This window comes from Choloepus didactylus, chromosome 6, assembly GCF_015220235.1.
Source record: "Choloepus didactylus isolate mChoDid1 chromosome 6, mChoDid1.pri, whole genome shotgun sequence".
NCBI lineage: Eukaryota > Metazoa > Chordata > Mammalia > Pilosa > Megalonychidae > Choloepus > Choloepus didactylus.
The window spans coordinates 134,677,509-134,705,304 of NC_051312.1; the positions used below are offsets into that span (position 1 = coordinate 134,677,509).

The 27,796-nt window shown below is 61.4% G+C and overlaps 1 protein-coding gene across 1 annotated transcript; it reads right to left on the minus strand.

The window, feature by feature from the left end:
- Window positions 1-1,731: 1,731 nt before the first annotated feature.
- On the minus strand, window positions 1,732-27,754 carry BCL9L (BCL9 like). Its single transcript, XM_037841669.1, is given in 12 exon segments — window positions 1,732-1,943; window positions 1,945-2,921; window positions 3,307-3,588; window positions 4,004-6,176; window positions 6,178-6,291; window positions 6,376-6,460; window positions 6,667-6,877; window positions 9,464-9,583; window positions 10,338-10,723; window positions 11,991-12,092; window positions 20,491-20,548; window positions 26,829-27,754. Coding segments are annotated over 10 exon segments (4,491 nt in total). The 5' UTR covers window positions 12,017-12,092; window positions 20,491-20,548; window positions 26,829-27,754; the 3' UTR covers window positions 1,732-1,826.
- Window positions 27,755-27,796: the final 42 nt, after the last annotated feature.

A 27,796-nucleotide genomic window follows, 5' to 3' on the forward strand; every position in this document is an offset into this window, starting at 1 on the left:
CTGGCAGGATGTGGGGCAGGCCCCCCCACAGAGGACTCGGCCCTGGCCCCTGGGAGGTGCTGGGAGTTGGCAGGAGGCGGCGGCGGCTGGCCCGGCTGGTGGTGGTGGACTGAGAGGGCAGCACCAGGCTGGGAGGAGCGGGGGGCGGGTTCCCTTAGGGTCACAGCCGCCAAGGCGAGCCCAGGCCCTGCAGGCCCGGCAGGCTGGGGGGTGGGGGCCGTGGGAGAAGACTCCGGGTCCAGAAATGGCCCTTGGCCCTGGAGGCAGAGCGAAAAAGGCCCTGGCCAGGGAACTGCCCCGCCGCCTCTCAAGGCAGCAAAGGAAGTGAGAAAAGGAGCTTTTTCTCCTGAGGCCAAGAGGGGCAAAACACCCATGGGTATATGGCTTCAGCTCTGACCAGGGACGGCCGAGGAACTCTTCTGGGGAAGGGGGGCAGTGGCTGAGCCTGGGTGGGCACAGACAGACCTGGCCCATAGCCCCGAGCCCCGAGCAAAGGGTCCTTGCCAGCGAGGTGGTGGGATGGCCCCCTGCTCCCCCGCAACACTCCTCCTACTCTATCCTCGAGGGGCGGAGGCTGACTGACTCGGCCAAACCCTTTTCCTTCCTCCTCATGTAAGAAGGAGGCAGCAGCCTCTGGGAGAGCCGGGGTCCTGGGGGTATACTGCAGCAGGTATGGGCCCACCTCTGCCACCACAGGCCATCCCTCCATGGCTCCACCTGAGGGGGCCACACAGCCACCTCCTCGTGCTCCCTCCCTTCACCCCAGGCTGAGGACAAAGGACTTCAAGTTCTGGCTAAGATGTAGCAGCAGGAGACCAGACACCCACGGCCGGGCAGCCAGGGCTCCGCGCCACCGGTGTGGGCCAACGCGCATGCCTCTGCACACACGTGCTCCCCGAGTCACCCAGCAGCAGCAGACAGGCTGCTGTGCTGGGGGTCGCAGCCCTGCCGGGGCTCACCAGGCAGACGCCTGGGCCGTCTGACTCAGTTTGGGTGGGAGGCATCCGCGTCCTTTCGGCATTTGGGGAGGGAACGGGGATGGTGTCCTTTATCAACCCAGAGCCACTGCGAGCAGTCAGTGGGCGTGGAGGACTGCGCGTCCCTGGGTCCAGGGGCATGGAGAGGGGCAATAGTTTGAAGAAGCGGGCAGGGTTTCTTTTCTCTTTTTCTCTTGTTGTGTGACTTCTATCAAAACACAGAAATACAGCACACACACAAACCAGCACAAAAGCCCAGCGCACTATTTACAGCTATGGCTAGCCCCTGCGCCCCTGGCAGAGGCTCAGCCACATCGGCAGGGAGAAGAAAGAATGCAGGAAAAGACAGAAGGAAAAACGGGTGGGCACAGAGATACCAAGGAGGAAAGTGGATCTGGAGAGATGGAGAGATGGAGACAGAAGGCCCAGGAGATGGCGGCAGGAGAAAGGATGGGGTTGGGGGGGTGGGGAGTGGGCTCTCCTCTCCTTCCTCTCTCCCCTGGGATCCAGGGATCGGAAAGCATCACCGAACAGAGTGGGTTCAGAGAGGAAGAAGGGAAGGAAAAAAAGAGGCTCCATAGGAACCGGGGTGGGGGAGGGGCGGTCCTGGTGGCCGAAATGGAACAAAACCCCAATCCAACGTCCACCCTTCCCCCCACCCCACTCTGCCACTTCCCCCTAAAGCTGCCAGCACATCTGGTTTCCACAAATGCCACTCCCCACACAAGCCCCCTCCCACCCCACCACCCCACCCCTGACCCAGGCCATCCCAACACCGGAGGGGAAGAAAGGTCTCGAAGGTTATCGCGTTTGCACTATTGCCTCCAGCTCCGGCCCCAGCAGGGACCACTAGAAGGGCAGGTTGGCCATGCCGCCCGGCGCCGGGAGGTAGCCCATCTGGCTGTCCAGGGACCCGCTGCGCTGCCGCAGCGGGTGGGACACCATGAGGTTCTGCTGGGGTGGGGGGGCCCATGAGGGAACCCTGCGGGGAGAGCATGTGGGGGGGCTGGCTGTAGACCTCGCCCCCCACAGCCCGCTGTTTCATCAACATGAAATTCTGCTGGGTCATAAGGCCTTGTGGAGGGGACATGACGCCCTGGTGCAGACCGTGGGGCACCATGCCCTGCTGTGGGGGCACACCTGTCCTGCCCAGCAAGGACATCTGTCCGGGGTGGCACATGGACATGCTGAGCCCCCGCTGGACGCCCTGTTGGCCCGGAAGGTTGGGGGGCCGCGAGGGGGTCTGCTCCGCCATCATGTTCTGCAGGTTCATGAGGTGCAGATTGGGGGGCTGGGCCTTGGGGGGCTGGTTCTCGCTCTTGGGGAAGTACTGCAGGGTGCTGCTTGGCTTCTCGGAGGGGATGATCCTCGACAAGTCGAACTCGGGGATCCCCGTCGGGGTGGGCCGGATCACCTCGCTCAGCTCGGGGTCGTTCAGCACGGAGGCCACCCCAGGGAGCACGGCTGGTGGGTACGCGTCACCCATGCGCCCGGCCAGGCCTTTGCCCATCAGGTGCTGCTGGGGGGGCATGGGGCCTGGTGGCTGGGCGGGCAGATCCTCGGGGGGCAGGGGCATGCCTGAGGGGTAATGCTGCTGCAGGCCGGACCCCGCGCCCCCGCCCCCGCTGGGGGCCATGGCACCGTGGGGCTGCTGCAGCCGAGGGGGGAAGGACATGACCTGGGAAGAGCTGGGCACAGGGCCACAGGGGGCCCCCAGGGAGTCTGGGCCCCCCGGAGCCATCATCATCGAGTTTTGAGGGGGGCCTCCTGTCCCCTGCGCATTGGGGTGCAGTGGAATGTTGGAGCCCAGAGGGGTGGGGGAGGGCAACATGGTAGGCGGGGGCTCATGGGACAGGGGCTGCTGGCCTGGCAGGTTGATGCCCATGGGGGTCTGGGCAGCGGCTGAGTTCAGGTGCATCTGGGTGGGCTGGTTGTTGCTGATCCCTGTGGGGGAAGAGGAGGAGGGGTCAGGAGCTGGGTGCCCCCAGCTGGGGGAAGGTGCAGAACTCAGAACTTCCCCACTCCCTAGCCAGGGTGGGGCTGGGGTGGGGGCTTCCCCCACCCTGCGCAGGAAGGGACTCCAAGCATTGACGCTAGAAGCCAAGGGATTGAAGTTCTGGCCTTATTCTGCCACAGACATGTCGGTGGGTGTTGCAAAGACACTCTGGTGCTCTGGGCTTGATTTCACTAAACACCTACTGCAAGTGGACACAGACTCACGGGCCATAGCACCCCACACCCGGGGCCCTTCGAAAGTAGGAGAAGGCGGGCGCTGCCCATCCGGTGCCCACGCGGCTCCCCTTCCCGCAGCCCCTCCCGGGCCCCACACCTGGTCCGGAGCCCTGTGGCGGGGGCGGTGGGGGCAGCAGGGGCCGGTCGGGCAGCAGCTCGTCATCCGAGGTGGCGATGGTCTTGATGGCGTTGTGGTAGAGCGGGGTGGAGCTGGGCATGGCATACTTGGACATCTGGGACATCATCAGGGACAGGGGGTTCTGGGAAGGCGTGGGGTCCGGGGAGGAAGTGAACGGCAGGCTGGGGTTCATGAGGCCGCTGGGAGGGTTGGCAGGGGGTGCGGAGGAGTTGCTCCGGGGGCCACCAGGTGGGAGAGCACCTATGGAAGCGAGGAGACGGCAGGTGGGAAGGGGTTCAGGAAGAGGCCTGCTTCCCCTATCTCCACCTGACCCTTCCAGGGATACCTCTTTCAGATGTCCCACTGAACACAATGAACACAGCCCCCCATTAACATCACAGCCCATCTGTCTTCAAGCAATTCTGGCAACCTCAGGGCCCTGGGCAGTGGGGAGATCCCAAGCACTGACCCCCTCAAATGCCTGGGAGATGAGCATGGTGCTTCCTGAGAAAGCCCGCACACAACTGCCAGCATCTGCCCCACAAGCAGAGCCGCCCACCATCGGGCCCCAGGGACAGACACCTCAACTCGCCCCCTGCCCCAGCAGGAATGCCCCCGCCTGAGGTTCCCACTGCTGCAGAGCCCAGCGCCCGCCTGCCGGGCCCAGTGGACTCACCCTGTTCCATGTTGCCCAGGGGGGTGGAAGAGTTCATGCTGAGAGGTGGCTGCTTGCTCGGGGCCACCCCAGGGCTGGGCATGGCTGTCTTGGGTGAGGCGACCCAGCCCGGAGAAGGCACCGCCATGGAGGGGGACTTGAGCCTGCTGGGCGAGCCAGAGGGAGAACGGACGCTGAGGGAGGAGCTGAGGACCTGGGGCGACTTGAGAGGTCCCGGCGGGTTGGCGGAGGGCAAGGGCACCATCTGCGAGGGGGTCTGGGGTGACTTGAGGTTGGCGGACGGCGAGGTGACCAGGGGCGAGTGCACCTGGCTCAGGGTGGGTGACTTCAGGTGTCCCATGCCCGGCGAGCCCATCTGGTTAATACTGATGGTGAGGTCTGATGGCCGCCGGCCCAGCCCCCGGCTTGGGGCCGAATGCATGGACCCGGGAGGAGGATTGGATGCTGGGGGAAGAGGCATGTGGCTGAGCCGGGTGGTGCCCACGTTGCCCAGGGGCAGTGAGTTCTGCTCAGGGCTGAACATGTCCTGGGCACTGCCCATGTCCTGGGGCATGCCTTGGTAGGGTCCCTGGGCCCCAGAGAATCCCTGCTGGCCCTGGCTGGGAAACTGCGTGGGCATGAGCATCTTCTGCGGGCCTCCCATCATGCCGCTGCCATTCTGGGCCCGAACCCGGGCCATCTCCTCGGGGCTGAGGCCCTGGGGCCCCAGGATGTCGCCGGGACCCCGCATCTTCTGAGACATCAGCATCTGCTGCTGCGGGGTCATCTGCACGTTCAGGTTCATGTTCATGTTCATGTTCACGTTCATGTTCATGTTGAGGTTGCCTGGCCCCATGGGGGCGTCCACCTCCCTCAAACCAGTCTGCCCCATGGGGGGGCTCAGGAGGCCCCGGCCCCCACCAAACTCCATGCCCATGGGCGTGCCCGCCAGGCCCTCGCCCCCGGCCATCTGCCCCGGGAACATGGCCGGGTCCATCTGCCGGTGCGCGTGCATCATCCGCTCCATCTCCACGCCCTGCCCCATGCCGCCGCCGCCCATGCCTAGGGGACGCTGCGTGCCCATGGACCGCTTCTCCAGCAGCTGGTGCCGCAGCAGCTCCTCACGAACCCGAGGCGTCATGAACCGCTCCACCTCACCCTGCCCGCCTGGGTAGGGCACGGCGGTCTGGGCAAAGTTGCCAGGACCCCCCATGGGGGGCAGGTCTTCGGTCCAGCCCATGCCTGGCCTCACAGGCCTCTGCATGGCGTTCATGGGGACCTCCATGGGTAAACTCTGCATACCCCCAAACCCAGGCACCCGCTGCATCTGGGCGCCCGGGAAGCGGGGCCCAGGGAAGGGAGGCCCCCCCCGCAGCTGCATGGGGTCTTGAACATCCATGGGCCCCCGGAGCTGGGCGCCCACTCCGGGCGGCCACTGCTCCCCCGGCTTGCTGTGGTAGGGGGGCGGCGGCCCCCTCACCATCACACCACCCATGCCTATCACTTCCTGCAGAGGGCGGCCCCCGTGCAGCCCCATCTGCTCTTCCTTCCGCCGCTTCTCCTCGTAGTACTCCTCCTGTAGCTTGCGCCAAGCCACCTGCTCGGGCGTCAGGCTGTCCTGGCCCAGCCTCTGCATCATCAAATTCATCTGTTGTCCCATGTCCCCGCCTGGGGGGTGCCCAGACACTTCGTGCTCCAGCGGAGGGGCCCCCAAGCTCTGTGTCTGCGAAATCATGGACTGCAAGGGCTCCTCATACTTCTTCAGCCCACCAGGAGGGGCTGGCGGCAGCTGCTGGGGGGCGGCAGGGGGCTGTGCTGGTGGCCCCCCCTCGCCAGCACCTCCGGGGGGCCCCTTGAGAAAGGGCTCCGTCTCCCCGCTGCGGAGCAACAGCCTCTCGATGTCTCGCAGTGTCTGCAGGGAACGCTCCCGGTGCTCTAGCTGCTCTTTGGACAGGCCCTCGGAGCCTGCCAGGCTGCGCTGCCCATTTCCTGTGGTGGTCTCCCCCAGCAGGGCAGGGCCAGGGGTGCTGCTGGGGTCTCCTCCAGGAGGCAGAGGGTTGTTGGCGGTGGTGGCTGTGGGGGTGTTCGGGTGGGTGCCCCCAGTTCCACCACCTGTGCTGGCAGCCCCCACCGAGTTGGGCGTCAGGTCCTGACTGGTGTCCTCAGGGGGTGCCTCTGGGGGCAGGGCCGGGGGGGGCGCTGCCAGGGGGAGGTGGCGGCGGCGGCAGCGGAGGGGGCTGGGACTGTGGGGTGCCTGCTGATGATGTACTTAGGGGTAGCGGTTCGGGGGTGGGTGGCACCTTGGGAGCCTGCGGGAGGAACAGAGATGGAGCATGAGACAGGTAAGGGGAGGCCCCAGCCAATCCCAGTGTCCTCGGAGGCTCCACACTCACCTGGTCAAGCTTGGCCCGAGGCACGTTCTGCTGGTGGTAGGTGAGGATGGAGTCTGCCCGGCCCTGAAGCACAGCCTCCGCCGCCCTGCCCCGGGAGAGCGGGCACGGTGGGCTCAGAGGGGTGGGCAGGAGGGACCTCCCGCCCTCACCAAGACAACCCAACCCAACTCAACCCCTGGCATGTGCTGGCTCAGGTCCCCAAGCTGAGGGTTTGTACTCACTCCTGGACCCCTGCAGGACCCCTAAAGGCTGGGCAGACAGAGCAGACTCACCCTCCCTCAAGGTACTTACGTGTTGGCCAGGTGGGTGGTGAAGACATAGACGAACTGGGAAGGAGGCTTTCCAGGGACGCCCCCACCCCCAGCCCCAGGGGCATCAGCCCGAAGGCCTGGAGGGGGGCCGTGCAGGGGGCCTGGAGTGCTGCTCTCGCTGAGGGGCAGTTGGGGGGCTTGGCCGGGACCCAGCTGTGGGGCCGCCATGGTGGGGTCTGCTACATTACAATCTGCAGGAGGAGACAGGAGAAGGAAAGGGAGATGAGTAGCCCAGATTTAGAAAGGAGAACCAGCTAGCATCCCTGGCTCCATCCCACCCCAGGGACGCCCAGGATTGGAGATGCTCGCTGCCTTCCAGTGCGTCTTCTAGGGTCATTCATTGCTACATCTGGTGTTTCTGCCACATCTGGTTTTCACACTTACTTTCCCTAGACAAGTCTTTGACCCGTGGGAAGAGTGGTGACCACGTGGGGAGGAGGGAGAGAACAACAGGCTCCCGGGTGCCTGAACCTCCACTGGATACTTACATATGTGGTTTTATTTAATCAACACATCCCTGGAAGGAACAGGTCAGAAACTCCACTGTACAGAGGAAGAAGAGGACTCGCAGGGACGAAGTAACTCCCCCAAGGTGACATGACTAGTTGGGGCAGGGCTGGGATGTGAACCCAGGGCAGGCACTCCCCAGCCCTGCTCTTAGCCCTCACGCTGTGGTCTGTGTATGTGTGAGCCCGAGGGGAGAAGCAAAGAGATTGTCCAAACCGACGATCCAAATGACGAATGGTTTTTAGTTCCAGCTCCACTACTAACCTCTCTGTGACCTTATGAACAAGATACTTTGTCCCTCCAAGCCTCAGTTTCTTCATCTGTAAATCGGAAGCACTAAACCCCACCCAGCATAGGAGGCAGACCAAAGAAATATACTTTACAGTAAGTTTGGAGCTACCTAACAAACCCATCTGGAAAACAGAGTTAAGAGTGTTGGAAAAGGTGCCGTCCTGAGTTCCCTCCTGGGTAGATGAGTCACTCTCGCCACTGAGAAGGTTTTGTTCCAAGGCCACAAATCCCACACCAAGTCCTCGTTTTAAAAATACCTACTAATGGTCATTAGGGGGTCTTGGGAAATGGGAAGACCCACTCCCATCCCAAGAAAAAAACAAGCCAAAGTGCCTGGGCTGCACAGTAATGGTGCACTCAGTTAATACAAAATGAGTTGCCACCCTTGAACCAGGACGGCTTCCCACAGGCCCTGGGTTCGGCTCCCCTCCTTGGATAAACCCTCTCTCTCGGTCCTATCCCATAACGGCCCTGCTCGCTCTGGACACTGTCTCTCCCATTTCATATGAGAGAGCAGAGACAAACTTTGGGGACACTAACGACCGAACTCCATGTGTAACAGCTGCCCTGGGGGAAGAAAGACAGATACTCACTCAGCACACAGCAGAACAGAGCACAAGTTATGGGGAGGGAAGCAGCTTTTATTCTAATATGGAGCTTTCCGGTACAACAATAGTAACAATCAAAGCTAACACTGCTCTACGCATGTCATACCCATCAACTCATTTAATCCTCGTGACACTCTGCTGAGGCAGGTATTATCTTTATAGATGGTGAAACGGAAGTCCCTTACCAAATTTAACAAATACTAAGTGGAGGAGCCAGGATGCAACTGAGGCAGTCTGAATGCAGAGCCCGTGCTACCAACCTCTGCGTCAAGCTACCTCTCCACGAGAAAGGCTTCAAGAATCCACTGACAGTACAAGTAAAATAGGGACAGTGTTGGCTTAGGCATTGGGTATGGGATGCTAGCAATCTCTTCTTCGTACTTCCCCTGCATCTTCCAATGTTTCTACAGTGGTGCATTCTAATGTTATAAAGAGTGGACTGGGGTTAGGGGTTGTGGTCCTGGGGGGCAGTGATCACCCCCATCTATCATGGCAAGGTTCAGCTAGAAGCTCGTAGACCACCAATCAGCATAGCAGGGAGGGGGAACTGGGACCAGATAACCTTTAAAGTCCCAGCCTGTGTGCCATCTCCATGGACATGGCCCTTCAATAACTTATCCACTCCTTCTACACCCATCTGCTGAACCTGGCTCCTCCCTAACAGTTATCCTAAAAGCACCCACCTCATAGATCAACTAAAATCAAGCAGGAAAGTGGTCAGCATGTATGTTTTTTCCTTCCTTCATTCTGTGGTCCCTGCCCTCATGAAGTCCATGATTTAACATTCTCTGGCTAATCTTCCTATGCATTGTGGGCTCCCCAAGGCAGGGGTTGTGACTGCTGTCCCCCAGACCTATGGAAGGCCCAAATACACACTCAGTCCATATATAAACAAGAGACGCAGACATCCATCCCCACCCACTCCTCATTGTCCTGGTGGTGCATCTGGGAACTTTCCAGGAGTCAATGAGAGGTTAGGGAACGGTGCCAGGGAAGCAGCCAAGTGTCAGCTCTAACCCAGGCTTAGCACAGCTTTGCACAACAGAGCCAACTGTCCAGCTCCAGAGATACTGGCCTTCCTTCCACTGACCAGTAGGTGGCAGCATAGACCAGGAATTCATGGGTAGAGTGTAGGTGGCTGGCCAGGAAGGGGCCACCAGAGGTTCACCCCACCCGACCCGGGTCCCCAGGGAGAGGGGGCCACTGAGCACCTGGAAGACAGCGACTGGAGGGAGGGATGGAGTCCAAGAGGCAGGGGAGAGCAGGATCCAGGCTCCTGACTGTCGCTACTCCTTGCCCAGTTCTCTAATGCCCTAGGGCACTCCCTGGGGCACCGTCGGCCACAGCATCCTGGCACCAAAGGGCACTCACTGTGGGTGGCCCCGATGGGCTTGTCGTCCTCCTCGCTGTCAGGTCCTGAGCACCATTCGTCTCCGCTGTAGGGCTGCTTCCGCTCCAGCACACAGCGCCGCTTACTCCGGGGTGCCACCTCTGCCCAGGCAGGACAGAAGGCGGGCAGGGGTCAGAATGAGTGCCCAGAGGCCCTGCCCCCACCACACCCGGGGTCCTGGGTACCAGCCTGGGAAGTGCCTTCCAGGCCTGTCCTCCAAGACGCCCCTTGCCAGAGGGCACTGCCTGGGCCATGGTGGGCACTTTGCCAGCCCTCAGCCCCCACCACACCACCATTTGTTTCTGATTTTGCTGGCTGCCTCGGGCTACCCGTCTCCCCTCCCCCCCCACCCAGCACCAAGCACAGCATAATCCCCAACCACAACTGGTTCTAATTAGGGCTGGGGGGGAGGGGGAAGCCGCTGCTACTCTTCCCAGCCCCGGTGCATGCTCCCAAATGGCTCCCAGCAGCTGAGGATCCCAGGAGGCTGCCGGGAGGTGAGCGGGTCTGCTCCTCACCCCAGAGTACCTCCCTCTCCTTTTTTGGGGGGCTCTAGTGGGAAAGCAGGAGGACCAGGGGACCAGAAGCCCCTCTGTCCCAAGCTCCATCCCTCTGGGTGGTCCCCTCCATGGGTGGCACCTAAGGGTCAGAAGTCTCCACCCTGGCCAAGCCCAGCTTGAGAGAATGACCAGGCTTCTAGCTGGTCTGCCTCATGGGGGTAAGAGAAAAGGCTGGACCTACAGAAATGCTAGAGGGCAACAAAGGGTGAGGATTGGGCAAAGAGGCTCCCAGCAAGCTTGGGCTTTGAACTGTGGCGGCTGCTGGGGGCCTCAAGGGGCAGGAAATGGGGGGTACCTTTGGCCTCTGAATCCAGGGATGGGGTCCCAGCCTCTCGCTGCTCTCCAGAGTCCACAGACACGCTCCGCTCTCTCTTCACCTTGCCCTTGAGCGAGCTGAAAGGGCCCCCCCCTGCCTGGGGGTTCTTCAGACTTGAGTTGCTGGGTGAGATCTGGTTGGCCTTGGCCCCATGGTTCCCCGCCCCCACGCCCTTGGAGCCCAGGTTGCAGGTGGGTCCTTGGTTCACATTCTGGTGCTGGGATTGGGCCCCGCCATTCCCTGTCTTGCCATGATTGGTCAATTTGTTTTCTGAGTGCATTGGCTTGGCTGGGGCAGGGGGGCAGTGGCCGCGAGGGGACAGCGGCGGGCTCCCTGGAGCTTCTCTCCTCCTGGGGTGGGGTAACCTGGGAGAAGGTGGGAGAGATGTGAAAGAGTTATTCTTGCAAGGGGCTAGGTATCCCTAGATTCTAATTGCCCCATCCTGCCTCACCTAATGGGGGAGGGGAGCTGAGTGGCATCGCAAGACCACCAGCTATTCCCTACCTCCCTCAGACAGGGGCTGGTGCCCTTATCCACCTTGGGGAGTGGAGATGGGGCAATCCTACACACACACACACACACACACACACACACTTCAAATGAAAACCAGGGCCTTAAGTTGGCAGAACCCCACCATCACCACCATCACCAGCCCCAATGTCCATCAGACTGCAAACTTCCGTGGCAATCCATGTCCATTAGCACCCGATCCAAACTTAAGCATCCTCACTTCTAGAGTTTGCTGTTTCCAGACTCTTCCCAAGATCCCAGACCTAATCCCAAACCTCAACTCATTCCCACGTGTCCCAACACCAGCAGGGAAGGGCCATGGGACCTGGGGATCACTGCTTAAACCCCAGTCTCATTCTCTTGGGGAGGTGGGGAGATGCACACCTGAGAGTGGTACCCACTCTTCCAGACAGTTCCCCAGAGTGGGAGGGGAAGGCCTGAGGGTCAGCTGGCCCCCGCAGGTCTGGCTGGCCGATAGGAGCAGGAGGAAAGGGGGAGGGGGATGGTGTGTGTGTCGAGCAGACTGGAGTGCAGCTCAAAGCCAAGGATTCCTGCAGCCTAGGCTGTGGGCCCTTTAAGCTCCAGCCCGCTCCCCCCCACCGCCTCCCCCTCCCCGGAGACCTATTAATAGCCGCTGGAAAGATCACATCACGGGAGAGGATATTTATCCCCCCTCATTCCACACCAGCTCAGATTTATTTCAGCTCTGCTGTCCTGCTGCTGCCGCCTGGCCCTGTCTGCTGGCTTCTCCAGGGGCGGGGGAGGGAGGCAGGCACCGCCCCCACTGTGGCTCCCACCCCCTGCCAATGGACCGACAGTGGGGTGGGCTGGGCTGGGGTCTGCTCAGTTTTATGGAGGGAAGTGCTGTAGGGGACTAGCAGCAGCAGGCATCGCTGGTTGCCAGTCCCCTCCACCCCCTGAGCCAGGGCAGGAAGGCTGGCTGCCGGCTCCTGTCTCCCAGGAGGCCTCCCCATTCCGACTGCCCTTGCCCTTCAGCCCCCGGTGGCCTGGAAGTGCCCAGGGGGAGCTCACTCTCCAAGGGCCCCACTGGGCCCTTCCCTTCCCCTAGGTCCACACACACACGTACACACACACACCCCACCCTCCACGACACCCACACACCTTGTCTTGTTAGCCAGGATCCTCATGGCTCCCACACACAGTGGGGCTACGGCCCCCGTGCGTGCCCAGGGCCCAGCCAGGTACTCGGTACTGGAGCAGGGACTGCAGCAACAAGCCCCAAAGAGAAAACTTGTAACTTGGGGAGGGGGTGCAGGAGAGGGAGGGGGGAGAGGAGAAGGGAGGACCCAATGGCCCTGGGACTGGGGAACTGGATGGGGTAGGGTAGGACTGGAAGGGGAGGACTCCTAGGCTGGGGGCATCTCAATCCCTGAGGCCAGTCTCAGCCCGGGTCCTCCCACGCCTTACCCTCAGGGAGCTTGTAGTCTCTAGCAATCGCCCCAGGCTGCAGAGGCAGAATTCACTAAAAGGACAAGTTGCAGAGCGTAGGCCAGCGCTCTGGCCCTCTGGGGGACTCCCACTCCCCGACACGCCCCTCGCCCAGGGTGGGGAACCCCTCGCGCCCCGCTCCCCAGCGCCGCGCCCTGCCTCAAGGCACCCCAGCCGTTGAGGGGGCCGGAGGTGGGGGCCATGCCCTGCCCCGCCCCCGGCTCCAGGCCTAGCCCGTGCCCATCCCAGCAGGCCCGGGCGGGCAGCGGGAGGCCTGGCGGGGCCCTGGGGCTGCAGCTGGGCCCTTCTGGAGACCAGCAATGTTGGCTCAGATTCCTCCCCGACCGCAAGAATGCAGGAGCCTCCCCTCCCCCCGCCCCTGCACCCCCACCCGCCCCCTTCGGCAGAGCCCGAGCGAGCGGAGAGGCGGAGAGCGAGCGAGCAGGAGAGCCAGCGAGGGAGCCGGGGAGCGGGAGGCTGACAGGACTGCAGTGCGATGCTCCCGGCCCCACGCACGCGCGCCCGCACGGACAGACATACGGACACATCCCGAGATGCGGCCTGGCCCTGGGCCCTGCGAAGCAGGGGCTCAGATGCCGACAAACACCCGAACTCTGACTCTCATGCACTCACAGCTAACACGTGGAGAGGGAGACAAAGCCACGCACGGAGCCCAGGAACCCAGACGCGCGCTCAGGCCCAACACGCCCGTGATTTGCTGAAGGGCAGGCGAGGAAAGCACCGGCCAAAGTGGGAGCGACTGAAACAGCCCGGGGCACCCGAGGGAGCTCGCGGACTCATTTAACAGATGAAAAGACTGAGGCCCAGCCACGAGAGAGCCAGAAAAGGTTGAGCCTGGTAATGACAAAGAAACACACACGGGGCCCTAGATACACCAACAAACACATCAAGCAACCTCACCCAACCGCCCCCGGCACTACCCGCCCCCTCCCCCTCCAGCAGATCCCGGTGAGGGCTGGGGGAGGGGAGGGGCGGGGAAGCTCCTGGGGCCCAGTGGACCAGAGCTTTGCGCAGAGACAGGCCCAGCCAGCAGCCGGTGCACACCCCTGGTGCTCCTGCAGGGAGGCTGGAGGCTGGAGGCTGGGCCTCCCGGATGAGAGGCCCCCACCCGTCACCCTGTGGGAGTCTAACCCTAACTTAACCCGGAGGGCACATGAGCTGTCCCTGCTGAGCTAGGGCTCTGTCTCTGGGGAGCAGGCTCCTCAGGGGAAGGTTCCAAAGTCCAGGGCTTGGCTGGAACACAGCCAGTCTGTCCCCTCCCCCCTCCCTGGCCTCATGACACCCCCTCAAGGCTGGAAGGCCCTCAGGAAAGAGCTGAGGCACCTGGGCGTAGGACAGGCCTATGGCTGATCTGTGTCTCAGGTTGGGGAGTCAAAGCGCCTTCAAACTCACCACCATGCTGGTCCTCAAAACTACCCCGAGAAATATCATCATCCCCATTTCAGGAGAAACTGAGGTATGGGAAAAGGAAGTGAGCTGTCCCCTGGGTCATGTGATCAGGAAGTGGCAGTGCCAGGACCCCCGGTCCAGAGCTCCTTCCTTTCCCTACACTGGAGTGCCCCTCCAGGCATTTTTGCCTCCACCTGATAGGTGGGCTTCCCGCATTCCAGCTGCCATGCCCAGCCCCCACTACCTCATAGGTTTACAGCCTCAAAAATTGGGGACCTGTAATAATTGAGGGAAGGGCTGTTAGAAAATGAGTCTTCCCAGTGGCCCCAGTCAGACCAAGGCCCCTCCCCAGAAGAAGTCTGGAGTCACCCTCCCCTCTGGGACTCTGCCCCCTTCCCCCCACTCAGACGCAGGGCGAGCTGAGTCAAGCACGGATGAGTCAGAACTTTCCCATCTCAACCCCCTCCCCCCTCCAGGAGCCTGTCCCGGCTCCCAGAGACCCTTCCTGCTCTGCACTCTCACCATCCCAGAAGAGACCTGGAAGCCTCAGGGATGGGAAGCAGGAGGGCTGGTTCCTGCCCATGCAGTTTTTAAACAATGAGTAAAGGGGGCCTCCCCACGCTAGGCCAGGAGCCCCTGAGATGGGTGAGAGGAAAAGGATGGGGCACTGGGAATGCAGTGCTGCGCTGTGGCTTCCTTGCAGAGGAGGGGAGGGGTGACATGCTCACAAACCCGGGAGCAGGTGTGAGTCACCTGAGTCAAAGGCCAGGAGCAAACCCATGAGAAATGGCGCCTGGAGGCTGCTGAGGCAAAGAGCCTGAGATCTTATGTCCTCCCCTCTAACTGGGGGAAGAGGAGCAGCCTAAGGGTCTGACCCTGGCTCGGGGAAGGAGACGAGGAAGGCTTGGCTGCCCAGCGCCTGGAGTCTGATATACCAGCCCTATACTCAACAGGGAGATGCCCAGTGGCATAGCAATCTGCCTGTTCCCAGCTGCCCTCATGTTGAGAGCCCATCTGCCCAGCAGTCTCATTACCTGGCTCAGAGCCACTCCAAAGAGGCAGTGGGAAAATGGTTTGGGGGACCCCTGCTCCCACAAACATACAGTGGACAGGCACCTCTTAGAGGAAAATGCGCTGTCAGGACCCCCTGCGATGGGTGAAAGGCCAGGGCCCTGCTAGGAGCAGTAGGGGTGAGACCCTCAGCATCTGGCTCATGGAGACCCACCCCCAAGACAGCCAAGTCCCAAGTCCCTTTTTCCCTGAGTGTCAAGACTCCTCGGTCCCCAGAAGCTCCATTCTGCTACCCAGGTCACTTCCTCTTCCTGAGGTGGTGACTCACCCGGGCAGCAGGGAGGTCAAGGATCCATGGCCCAGCGGGAAACCTGCTCAGGCACCAGGTATTGCTCTGGGACCCTCTAGGTGGGGACTTCCAGGCTCAGGGGGCCTTCCCCCGGCCCTGGTTCCTAGCAGCTCTCCCCACTTCCCCGTACCCCCTGCCAAAGGAGACCATGCAAATCAGAGTTTTTGCTTGGGAGGTTTTGCCTGGGAGTTTCCAGCCCTACCCCACCTGCACTCCCAGGGTCGGGCCACCCCAACTCTGCAGGGCCGCGGAAACTCTTGCTCTCAGACCTTTCCAGTTTGGGATCTTTGGGAACAGGGTGCTTCTGGGGAATTCTGCCCACTCTGGTGCCTCCTGTCCCTTCTGGAGCCTGTGGGGACAAGTGGCATTGTCTGGACAGGCCTGAGGTCACCCAACTTCTCTTGGCTCCTCTAGCCAGTGCCCAGGATAGCTGGGCCTCGGCAGCAGGCTGCCCTGGCAGTGGGGTGCTCCCCAAAGGCTGCTGTCCAATCCCTGGCTGCTTCCTCCCACGGGGCAGTGGGGGTGGAGAGGGGGTGGGGGGCATAAGGAAACAAGACAGGGCAGGAAGCCCAGGCAGGCGGCGGGCACTCTGGGCCAGGCACAAACAGCCAACACAGGAAACCACAGCCCACCCCCGCCCACCCCACCCGCCCAAGGCCCTGGGAGAGAGGAGTGCCAAGAGTCTGGTACCCCAACAGGGGAAAGGGCCAGGGGTTAGCCCAGGGCAAGGGAGGAGCAAGAAGCCCTCCGCTCCAGTCCTCTCTCTGCCCCAGACCCTGCCTGGGGAGGGGGAGAGGAATAGAGGCTGGCAGGGATGGTGCTACCTCTTTAAATCCACCGAAATCCTGAGCTAGGCCCAACCCAGCTCTGGTTTCACAGGAAGGAAAGGAGCTCAAGAGCCAGTAGGACAGGCGGTGGTGGCTGGAATTAGCCCCACCATCCCAAATATATCTGGTCTCCACCCGCCACCCCACTGGCACTTCCTGCCCCCTGGCACCTGCACCAGGGTGGGGGTGGGAGAGGGTCGAAGTGCTGCTCCCTATCCTGTGGGAGACCCCAATCCCAGGAGGTGCCCTGTTGCTGGGTGCACGTGGGAAGAAGGGTGACTTCCAAGCCTGGATTTCCAGAACAGGGAAGGATGGGCAGTGGCTACTCCCCGTGGGTCCTCACCTGGCCTCTACCCTCCAAGGGGTTAATCTGGCCCCTGTTTGGGGAGGTGGGGGGGTGGGTGGCCCAGGAACCTCCTCCAAACTGCCTGGCTGTTGGGAACAATGGGGCCATTGTGGGAAGAGCAGGGTGCGGGCAGACTGCTGGCAGAGCTGGCTCACCACACTGCCGGCGGGCTCTCACCCAGCACCTGCCGGCTCCGACTCCGTGCTCTCCCCAGGTACTGCCAGAGGCAGAGGCATCCTCCCAGCCCCCCCACCTCGCCGGCCGGGCCCAAACTCTTGGCCCTAGCAGTGCCAGGAGGGCCCTTGAGGCTGCCCACGTTGAGATCCAGGCTGCCGTGACTACAGGAAGCAGGGGCACGCGGGGCCGGGTTGGGCTGGGGGGTGGGGGTGATGAGACAGGATGTGTGCCTGTGATCCTCCTGCAGGGAAGACAGGAAGGCCAAATGGGGTTTCTGGTGTCAGCCCTGGCACCCTCAGGCAAGAAGGGCTTAGGGGATTGTGAGAGCAGTGACAGGCAGGGTCCCCTGCCTGCAGGCCTCCTTTCCCACACCCATTCTATAAAGCTGCTCCCTGAGGCAGTCGGGTGCCTGGGGCAGCATTGCCTCTGGGCCTGGGTCCCCTGCAGGCAGGCAGGCAGGCGCCAATCACACCTTGCCCTTCTGAGCTACAAGACCTTGTCCATCTCTTAGTCATTCTGGTCTCAGGTCCCTCTTCTGAAAATGAGGATCATATTAGTGAAAGTATCTCACAGAATGCCTAAGACACACCCAGCCCTCCATCACCCACCTCTGGCCCTGGTGGCTCCTTCTCTACCTCCTGCCATGTCACCAAACACATGGGCATTTGGTAAGGGTGGGCACTGTCTCGATATTTGCCCTTTGAGTAAATATCCAAGTGAACAGGGCCTGTCAGCATCATGATAGTGACACCAAGTAAAAAGACAGGGCTTTTCCTCTGCCCTCCTTGCAGAGACCAGTTCCCTCTGCTAGCAATGCCCTGGACATCACGCCGCTAACCGACGTACACTCAAACCCGGAGCGTGAGCCCACAGAGTGGCAGTCTACTCTGTCAGTCACAGGCAGGGCTGCGTCTCGAAACTCCACAAGGCAAGTGCAGAGGGAGTCCCTTCAGCAGTGGCCTGAGTCCTATCCTTGCATGGGCCTGACGGATGAGGGCTCAGATGTTCTACCAGGCACCCTTGGCCATCACCCTGCACTGCTTTAGCTGAGAGGAAGCTTGAGCCAACTCTCTTGCCTTGGACCTCTTTGAAGAGCGGGGTCTGAGAGGGGTGGAGAGGGAACTGGGCATGAAGTTCTGAAAAGTGGAGGTCCAGGGAGAAGACCTGGTCTCTACTCATCTAGGGAGAAGACCTGGTCTCCACTCCACAAGCCCCAAAAGGGTTAACAAGGCCCTAAAAATAACCTGCTCCCAGCAGGACCCGCTGATCGGAACCCTCCAGCCATCTGTTCCCATTTTCTCCTGTTCACATTGGAACATCTGAAACCAGCCCCAGAGCCCCAGCCCAATCCCAAAAATAGCCCCAGCCTGCCCAAGGAACAGGCCCCAGGGGCTGGGCACAGGCAGCATGGCCAGCCCAGCAGTGAGGCACGGCCCAGGTCGACTCGGAGTTCTCACCCACAGGGCCACAGGAGGAGGTAGGGGCCGGGCCAGGGGCTCCTGTCCACCTCTCTCAGGACCAGGCCAGATAGGTCACCTGCTAGCCAAATCCAGGCCACAGACCCAGGAGCACTGGTCTCCCAGGCACTTCTGTCACATCTTAATCAACTTCCTCCAGAGATTTGCACACCAACTCGCCGGAAGATTCCAACCACTGTTCTGCATAGCTCCCCTCATTTTGGGCACCCCATCTCTGCTGCCCACTCCTAGGCCCCTAACCCCAAAGTTCCCTAAGCCTCAGTCCCTCCCACCATCCACTCCCATCCTGTGCCCACATAGCTTCACTCAGCATTCTCCCCTGCCCTAGGGAACCCAGAGCTAAAGCAGAAGTTTCTCCAGCACTGCCCACATTCATCCCTTGTGATCCAGGGGTATCCTCCAGATGCTGTGGATGTTGAGGACACCCCCCTCCCTGCCCATCTGGGGCCAGTGGGTGCCAGGCATGCCCATCTGGGCTGGTGTGCACGTCACAGTTCCGGGCACTGCCTCGCCACACTCAGGGATAAGTGCCCAGGTGGGGCACAGGGAGTCCAGGGGACCCTGGCCCCCGAGGCAGGCCTAAGAGCTCTCATCCATGCCACAGCTCCACACTGCCACTCCCGAGGAAGGTCCCTGACCCCTAGGCCAGGAAGGAGAGGAGGCAGCCATTTAAGGACGGAATGTCTTGTTCAGTCGGCTGAAAGAACAGAGCAGCAGGGGATGGGGTGGTGGGAGGGGTGCTGAAGGCTGATCAGGGCCAAGGCCTGGAGGAGGGAGGGCTCAGGCCTGAGAAATGCAGGGGAGATAGGGAGGGAGGCCAGTCCTAAGTTCCCCAGGCCTGTCCCGGGGCCCATCTCCAGGCCCTTAGCTACTTGGCAGACTTGCATTCGAGATATCAACCAGGACCAACGGTGGGGAAATTGAGACTGCAAGATGGTGGGTGTGGAAGGGTACAGAGAGGGGGACAATTCGAATCCAGGAGTCTGAAGCCCTGGAAAGGCCATCTCTTCCCACCCCCACTCACCCTGCTCCCCCTGCCCCATCAAATCTTCCCCTTCTAAAGCCCCTGGGAGGGTCAAGAGTTCCTGTGAAGAGCTATGACTAATAATAATGACGGTCTCTAACATTCATTGAGCATTTTCTGTGTAGCAGCAAGCTGGCCTAAGTGCTTCACAGTCATTACCTAGTTTTTAATGCTCAGAACAACTCTACAGGATGTGTCTTTTTTACCCCCACTTTACAGATATGAATGCTGAGGCACAGAGAAGTTAAGTAACTTGCCCAAAGCACACAGCCCATAACTAGAGGGATTTGAATACAGACACTCCAGCAATTGGGTTCTTAACCATTTCATAATAGAGATGCACCAGGGGATGATAGGTTCTTCTGGGGCATCGCTAGCTCACCCCACAGACATTCCCTCCAGGCCACAATTCCTGCCCAGGAAAGAGATCAAAGAGAGAGCGCCACTCCCCACCCCCTCAACACAGGTGCCCAGCCTGCCTGGTGCCCTGAGAGCAAAGTTCCTGGATCTCCCCCAGCCTGCCTACCCCCATCCGTTACATCCTCACTCGTCCTGGTCCCTAACAGACGTCCGGGGAGGGCACAAGGCACGTTACCATGACAACAGCACAAGGTCCCTGCTGAGAGATGCCAATAGGCTTGAGAGGAGGCTGCCGCCCCTCCCACTCCCCAGGTGGGGGTCAAAAGTCAAGTGGGACTCTCAGGGTGAGGGGTGGAGTCCAAGCCCTGCCCCCTCCTGCCCAGCCACACCTGTCACTGCTCCCCATCCCTTCACTGCCCGAGTTAGAAGCAGGACCACTTCATTCCCGTCCCCCCCCAGCAGGGAGGTTGGGGGTACTGGTTGGAAGGATTAGAAGCCCCTCCCTCCCGAGCACAAACTAGGAGAAGAGCCTCCTCCCGGTCCCCAGCTTCCTCCAGCTTTCCCTAGTCAGACCAGGAGCCCACAGGAGTGTTTGTTGTGAATTCAGGGAGTTGTTGCTAAGTAAGGAAGGAGGGGAGGGAGGAAAGGAGGGGGATGGCAGGCAGGGGTGTGTGTGTGTGTTTGCGCGTGTGTTCGTGTCCGTGCATCTAGGGGGCCAGGGCATAAACCGCATTCTGGTGGCTGGTAGCCACCCTGGCTTTGACTCAGCCAGTTGAGGCCAAAACTAACCAGGGGAGCAAGTACTGGGGAGGACCAGGAACTGGTACCTGGCCCTCCAGGGGTGACAGGGCTGGAGCTCCCACCTCCCACCCCAGGCAGGATAGGGGTCGGAGGGGGGAAAGGCCTAAAAAAGCGCAGGGGCTTCACTGGCCTAGTACTTTAACCCTTCTTTTTCCGGCCCTGCCCCCCCCCACCAGGTTCTAGGTTGTTAGACTATTTGACCACCAGAAGCCAGAGGTGGCCTCCCTGGGACTGGGAGGAGGGGAATGAAAGGAGAAGTGGGGGCAGAAAGCCAGGAGGAGGGAGCCCAAAAGACAAAAAGCCAAGCAGGGAGGCTAAGCCAGGACTATGCGGTGGCGGCAGCAGATCAGCAGAGGCTGAGAAGGACACAGGAGCACATGGAGCTCTCACCTCTGGAATCTGTCTGTGTCGGCTCGGGCTCAAGGGTGTGGTCTGGGATGGGGCCTCCCTGTGGAGAGAGGGTCAGAGCTAGAAGCCCCTGGCCAGCAATCTATGCCCCCTGCTCCTCCCAGAACCCCAGCCCCACCCCCCAATACACACACACACCACATAAACATGTACACACACACACACACACACACACACACACACACAGCCTGCAGCTCCAGGAAGTCTCTGAGCTACTCAGACACCACCCCCCCACTCCAGGACTTCTGTGGACTGGCTGGGAGCCAGGCCTGACCCAGCTGCCCCACCACACTGCTCCCCTCCCTAGCCTGGAAGCAGGGAAGGAGGGCAGCCTAGAAGAAGCCTTGGAGCTCGGCCCCACAGGGAGAGAGGAGGGGGCGACTCCCACGACCTGGCCTGAGGGCCTGGGCGAGGGGATGGGGCAGGATGATGAGGCCCCCAGCTTCCAGCACCAGCCCCCCCAGGGTTGCCCTGTGTCCTGGTAAGAATGGCTGTGTGTCCCATGTCCCCATGTGCTCTCTTTGGCTATACCTCCTGCCCCTGAAGATGCCAAGTCCTGGGGACCTGGCCTGGTTGGGGGGCACCCGGGTGCGGGAATCAGGCGTAGCTGTTCAGTGGGAGGGGGCTGGGTGAAGCTCCTACAGGCCGGTGGGAGGGAGGCTGGTGGCTGGGCTCAGTTTGTACTGGGGGTCAAAGGGGAGTTCTTTTCCGAAGAATTCTGGGAGAGTCGCCAACTAGAGCAAGCTGCTAACCACCCTTCCCTCTCTCTCACTGCACTGGGGGGGTGGGGCGGGGGGGTGTCCCTGCCAACCAGACTTAACCCTCTCCACCCTGTGGTGCTCCCAGGCTCAGGGTGGGGAGTTTTTGGGGGGTGGGGGGGTACTCCAGCTGGGCTCTACTTCCAGTTCTAGGGCCAGATAGGGTGTCTGCAGAACAAGGCTGGCCCCACGTGTCCCCACCTGGATCTGGTATCTCCCTGCCCCATCACCACCTGGATGACTTTTCTGGGCTCGTCTCCTAAAGGTGTCTGCCGTGACGTGTGTGTGCGTGTCTCAGAGACAGAGATTGAGAAACAAACTGAAAATTCTTTGCCAAGGCCCTCCCCCTGCTGGGTCACTGCACACTGTACCAACCTGTGCCTCTACCCCTCCCTTCCTCCCACTGCATCCTGGGACCAGAGGCCCTTCGGGTGAGGGTAGGGGGGTAAAAGGGGCAGCATATCTTAATGCCCACCTCCTGCTGCTGTCCGCACAGGCCCTTGAGTCATACAGACAGCCCCTGCCCGCAGCCCTCCTCTTCCTCACTGATCTCACAAATTCTTCTAAAGAAAAGCATTGGATTACAACCTGAGATCATAACTCCACTGTCACCACTCTTGCTTTGGCCAACAGAAAAGAAATCCCACTGGCAATCTCCCCCTCTGAAGAACACTAGCTGCAGCAGGAGGGACTTGAGATTAAACATGAAGGACTTCCCAGGATCTGGATGAAGAAACAAGGGTACAATGACAGCTGGCCCCACCGCAAAGGCCTTGTACCTCTGGGTTGGAGTGGGTGGACACATCACCCTTTAGCATTCCAGGCCCCTTTCTCTTCTGCTCAGCCTGGAAATATGAGTGCCCTGTCTTGTTTGCTCTCTGCCCTTTTCCAGAGAAGTCAACTTTTTCTGAACCTTAAATTTGCCAACAAGCCCCCAGGCTGTTTCTTGTCCCCAGTCAAGCAAGTGACTCCAGGGTTGGGGGTAAACTCCTTTTTCCCAGCCCTTTCCTCTAGAGCACTGGACTCCTCTATGCCAGCCACCAGTATATCATGGGGACAAGAGGCCTCAGGGACACTGTACCCCAAAGCTTTCCCCACGCCACCATTCTCCCTCCAAGGACCACAGAACTGCCAGACACTCTGGCCCCCACTCCAGGCAACCTCCCCCATCAAAGGGCAGAGGACTCCACGTCCCAGGGCGATGCGGGGACACCTGTGACCATGTACCACAGACACGTTCCAAGGGAGCAGAAGAGAGGCAGGTACGGCAGTGGAGCGCACGTGTGTACACGCGCTTGCACGTACACACATCAAGGAGACACACCCCCAGACACACGTGCTCCTCAGGGATACCCCCAGACACGTGCCACTGAGAGACACACAGACACAGCTCCCAAAGATGCACATCCAAGATACCTCCTAAGAAAACCCCAACTCCCCCAAGCACAGCCCCTTCAGATCCATTAGAGATTCCGATACTCATCGAGATGGCCCAGGAGAACTCAGGAAGCACACACGACATCCGGTCAGTCACAGAGAACTGCTGACAGAAGACACAACCACTGCGGGATACACACAGATGCACACAAAATTGGACGTGGCCATGTGCTAGCACACACACACACCACCTCGCAATGCACAGCGTGAAGTCAGATTAGAGGACAATGTTCCGCAGCCCTGGTGGGGAGGAGGGGAGGCGGAGGGGGGTGAAGTACTCATGGATTTCAAAACAATCACGGTTTCGAAATGCTGGAAAGGCTGGATTCAGGGCCATTCCCAGTTGAGGCTGGGGGTGGAGAGGGAGGGGGAGGGGGGGTGGACAGGCAGCCCAGGGCTGCCAGCGCATTGGAGGAGGAGAGGGGCTGGGCAGAGGGAGTCCCAGCCCGCAGGGCAGGGGGACAGGGAAGAGACAGCAAGGTTAGGAGGGGCAGCTGGCCCAGTGCCAAGCCAGGAGGACCTGGGCGGGCTGGGAAGGAGGCAAAGAAGGAGAGGCCGGGCTATGGCCACTGACAGGAAAAGTGAGAAGGGGAGAAGAGGCTTCCTCTCTCCCTGCCTGTGCCCCCTCCCCAGCTCATGGGCAGTGGTGGCCACCTTCTCCCCTGCAGAGTGGCACCCTGGCTTCCCTTCCCCACCGGCTAGCAGAGCTCGTGGGGGAACCATACACAGTCCACCAAGATGGGCCAAAAGCTAAGGGGTCAGAGGGGGTGGGGGAACGTCAAGGGCCTGCAGGGGTCAGGACAGACCCAGGGCTCCCCACACTCAGGGCAGGGTGGGTGCATCTGCCTGGGAACACAGCACTTCCCTCCCTCCCACGGTGGGGGGAGGGGACCTTGGGGGAGACTGAGGCAGTGCAACCCACCCCACACCCAGGAGGTTGGCCCTCCCTTGACAGCCAGAATGCCCTCAGTGCCCCTCCCCCAACCTCCAGGGAAAGTCGGCTGAGCTCCGGGAGGAAGGGGAGGGAGAGGAGGGACGGAGGGAGGGAGGGAGGGAAGGAGGGAGGTCAGGCCAGGCTGGGGGTGGGGCCCTGGAGGCCTGGCCCTGGCACCCGGGAGAGGAAATTCCAGGCTGGAACTCCAGGCTGCCTTCAGGGACGCCCATCTAAGTGGAGCTCTTGGGCTGTGTGGCTTTCCTCAGCAAGCCCCTCGGCTCCTAGCCCCTGGCGACCCAGCCCTCTGAGGGCTCCAGCCTGGCTCTGGTGGTTGAAGAAGGGGACTTGAGGAAACGTAGCACTCCCTGGATGAGCTCCTCAGCCCTGGCAGAACCCTCAGCCCCTGAGAACCCTCAGCCCCCGCAGCCCCATCCTGGCCCTTCCATTCCCTAGACCCCCCGGGGCAGCACCACAGTGGGGCTACGGGTGGGCAGCTGGCAGAGCTGGCAGGCAGGGGCACAGATGCCAAGCCAGAGCAGCCAGGCGCTCAACAGGTTGAGCCAGTCCCTGGAACAGCTGGCCCCACCCCAAGGAGAGCGGGCCTGGCAGAGGCTCCCTGCCCGCGGCACCCAGCCTGTACCCGCTCGGCTCCCACGGCTGCCCACTTTCCCACGGTGCCATCGCCCCTCTGCCCCCTCCTCCCGGGTCAGCACCCGGGCAGTGCCCAGGGCTCCTGGCACAAAGAAGGGAGGGATGCCATTTCTGTGTCACACCTGGGTGCCCAGGCTCTTGAGGGGCCTGGCTACCAGCAACCAGGGAGTCCCCAGGAAGAGTGACACAGGGCAGCAAGACAAAGTGCCCCCCCCATCTGTTTGCAGGCCTCTTCCAATCCTGGGAAGATGGGACATTCAGACGTCCTTGCTCCTCAGAGCTGCCCCAGGGCGCTGGGACAGAACTTCAGCCTGTGGCGCCACAGGCAGTGTGGGGGGTGCCCTCAGCTCCTCCTCTCAAGACTCCTGGGAGGAGGGGCTGCACAGCTGGGTGACCCGGTGGCTCCCACCCCTCCTGCCAGAGCTTCCACAGCCTGCAACTTTGTACTCCCCTCCCACCCCACTCCTGGGCTCCCCATCCCAACCACTCCCCCCACAGGCAGGCAGCCCCCCTTTGCATGGCATCTCCTTTAATCTAAAGCAGGTGCCAGGCATTCCAGCCCTAGCCGAGTCAACACTGCCACCCGCTAGGCCTCTGCCCAAAAGGCTACTGCCCAGCCCCATCATGGAAGTTGAGGCCCCTCAGCCCAGGGCTCCTGCTTGTTGCAGGTGCCAGGAGCTGAGAGGCAGGAGCAGAGTCATGGGCACCCACCCGATGCCGATTCAGCAAGCAAGACCACTAGGTGCCACATTAGCACTGTTGCATTAGCACCAGATTTCTGTAGGCCACCGATCCTTCTCCAAGACCCTATAATCCTCTCCCTGCCTCAGCAATTAGACACTCACTCTCACTCTCCAGGTGAACCTCCAGAACCCATCTCCAGCTGCAGGGCCCCTGCCACCCCAGGCACAAGAGTTACTTTGGATCCAAAAATATAACACATCCTCCAGCATGAACTCCCACCCCAGCCCAATCAGGAATAACACAGGTAAGCAGAGGAGAACCCCTGGCAGGAGGTGGCCAGAAGGCTGGCCTCCCAGGCCAGGTTCTCCAAGGTCAAGGAGCCAGATCACCTGGGGGAGGCAGTTCCTTCCTTGCTGACAGCAGACTCCCCATCTCCCTCCCAGCCCTTCTCCTTCCTCACCCCCTCCTCCCATTCTGATGGCTTCCATCAGTCTCCGCTCCCTCACCCTCATAGCAGGCGCCTCAGAGCTGACACCAGGAAGAGAGCTTGAGCTTGCTCTTCCCCTGGGGCCATGAATTCGTGGGTCTGACCCAGAGAAGGCAGCCAGGCTTGGGCTGTGGGGGGCAGCAGAAGAGCCAGGAAGACCCTGCCCAGAAGTGGCTTCTCCCTGGAGAAGCTGAGGAGTTGGGGAGGCCAGGGGAGTGAAAGCCCACCCACCTTGGAGGTCTCATTCAGAAAGCTACCCCGGGGCATCAGTAGGGTTAAGCAGATACAGCTCAAAGACAGCTTTCTTGGGTAAAACAGGAAACGAAGGCTGGGTGGGAGGGCCAAAGATCAAGGGGGCCCAGAGCCCCTCTCTCTTGCAGGGTTCAATCACATGCCCCAGCTCACCTATCCCAGAGCAACATTCTTCCTCCCTACAGCAGAGGCCCCCCACAGACACAGACACAGGTACACACCCCAAGCATCAGACAGAAGGAAGAGGGAGGAGGGGGTGTCAGAAAACCCGGAAGGAAGGAAGCTGGACAGACAGACAGAAGCTGATCCTGGCTTCACTGTTTCAGAGAGACACCCCTCCAGACTCCCATACTGCAAGGGACGCTCTCCTTCCCAGTCCCCAAAAAGGAAAAGAGAAGGGAAAAGTAGAAACCAAATTCCAGCAGCCCCAGGATAGGACATACTCCAGCCAAGCAAGAAGTGAAGTCTCACTTCTCTCCCCCACATTCCTCCAAGGGCTTCTTTGGATCAAGTTAGGGGCCATCTCCCCCTTAGTAATGCATGGACACCTCCAAGGGACGATGTGACGGCCCCCCCCCGCCAAGTCCACACCACTAAGAATTCGTGGCAAGGAGACTCCCCCAGTCACATCCGCTGCTTCTAGGCAGTGCCTGGGGGCAAAGAGTGACCCCCCACCTCCAGCTCTCCCCAATGCCAGCCCACCTCCCCCTGGAGGCTCCCATCAGCAAGGGGAGGAGTGCTGGGGTGCTGAGACCCAAGGGGTTGGTGAGCCTGGGAGGGGGACTACATCTCCCAGAAGCCCCCAGGGCAGGGTTCGCTGCTCCAGCTGGCCCAAGGCCGGCCTTGTTCTCTGAGAGAGGGTGGCAGGGTCCCCTGTCTACCCCTAGGCCTCCCCCCGCAGGTGCTCTTGGGCTGCCAACCTAACTGGGGCTTAAGAGTAGCTTCCACTTGTCCTAGGGGTGTACCCCACCCCCTGAAAAGCTAGAGGATACGTGCCAGAGGGCAAGAGACAATCAGACTGTGTCCCCCCCACCTCCCCAGTTCAAACTGGATCTCCCTCCTCGCGCCTCTGCTGGTCTGGCATGGCTTTCGCCCTCGTCCCCAACCCACCCCTCACCTCGCGCGGGTCGGGGGTCCTCACGCCAGGCCGGAGCTGGACGCCATGACCAAGTCAGGGTCGGTGGGTGAATTGGGGTCCTCCTTCTCGCCAGTTGGAGGTGCGGAGGGAGGCGGGCAGGCGGTGATCTTTTGATCCTGGACGCCTTGATCTCAAATACCAGCCCGGCCAGAGAGAGGGTATCCGGGAATCGCTGGGCGCCTAGGTTCCTGCCTCCCAATCGCGGAGCATGGTCGTGGGCGCCCGGCAGCGGCGGGAGAGCGCGCACACCCGCCCGGCCGGGGGCTCGGGGCTGAGGTCTCGGCCCCGAACCTCACCGCTCCGGTTCCTGCTCCTCCTCCCTCCCTCCCTTCCTTCCTTCCTTCTTTCCTTCCTTCCTTCCTTCCTTCGCCTCCTCCTTTCACTTTCCCCGAGGCCCGCGGAGACGGCGGGCGCGGGGCGGGGAGGGGGCTGTCTGGGCGCTTATTGTTGGTCGGACGCGGAGGGTCCGGGTCGCAGCCCCCGGGCGGCGCGGCGCCGGGGGACCCAGGCGTGCAGGCGTCCGCTCCGCTGGTTCCGGGCGGCGGCGGTGGTGCAGCGGCCCCGGGTCCGGGGCATGTCCGGCCACTCGCTCCGCCGCGCGCCGCCGCCTCCCCGGGCTCCCCTGCGCTGCCGGAGCCTCGCTCGCCCCTCCACTGCGCTCCTCTCCCCAGCCTGAATAAGCATCGGGGCTCTCTGGCTGCCTCCTTCTGCCTTCATACCAGAGCCCGGAGAGGCCCCTGTCAAAATAAGAGCTCCCCCATCTCGCTCGCCTCCTCGCCCAACCCGGCTCCCCCAGCCTCCCAGTGGTCTGACTCGGTAAGGCGCCCGGCCGGCTAGCGGGAGGCAGGTTGGCCCGCGGGTGGGGAGGGGGGCTTCTGGCCTTCTCTGCCTTCCTTCTTCCCCATTCCCGAGGTCTGCCAGGGGACGCGCCAACAACATCCCAAGCT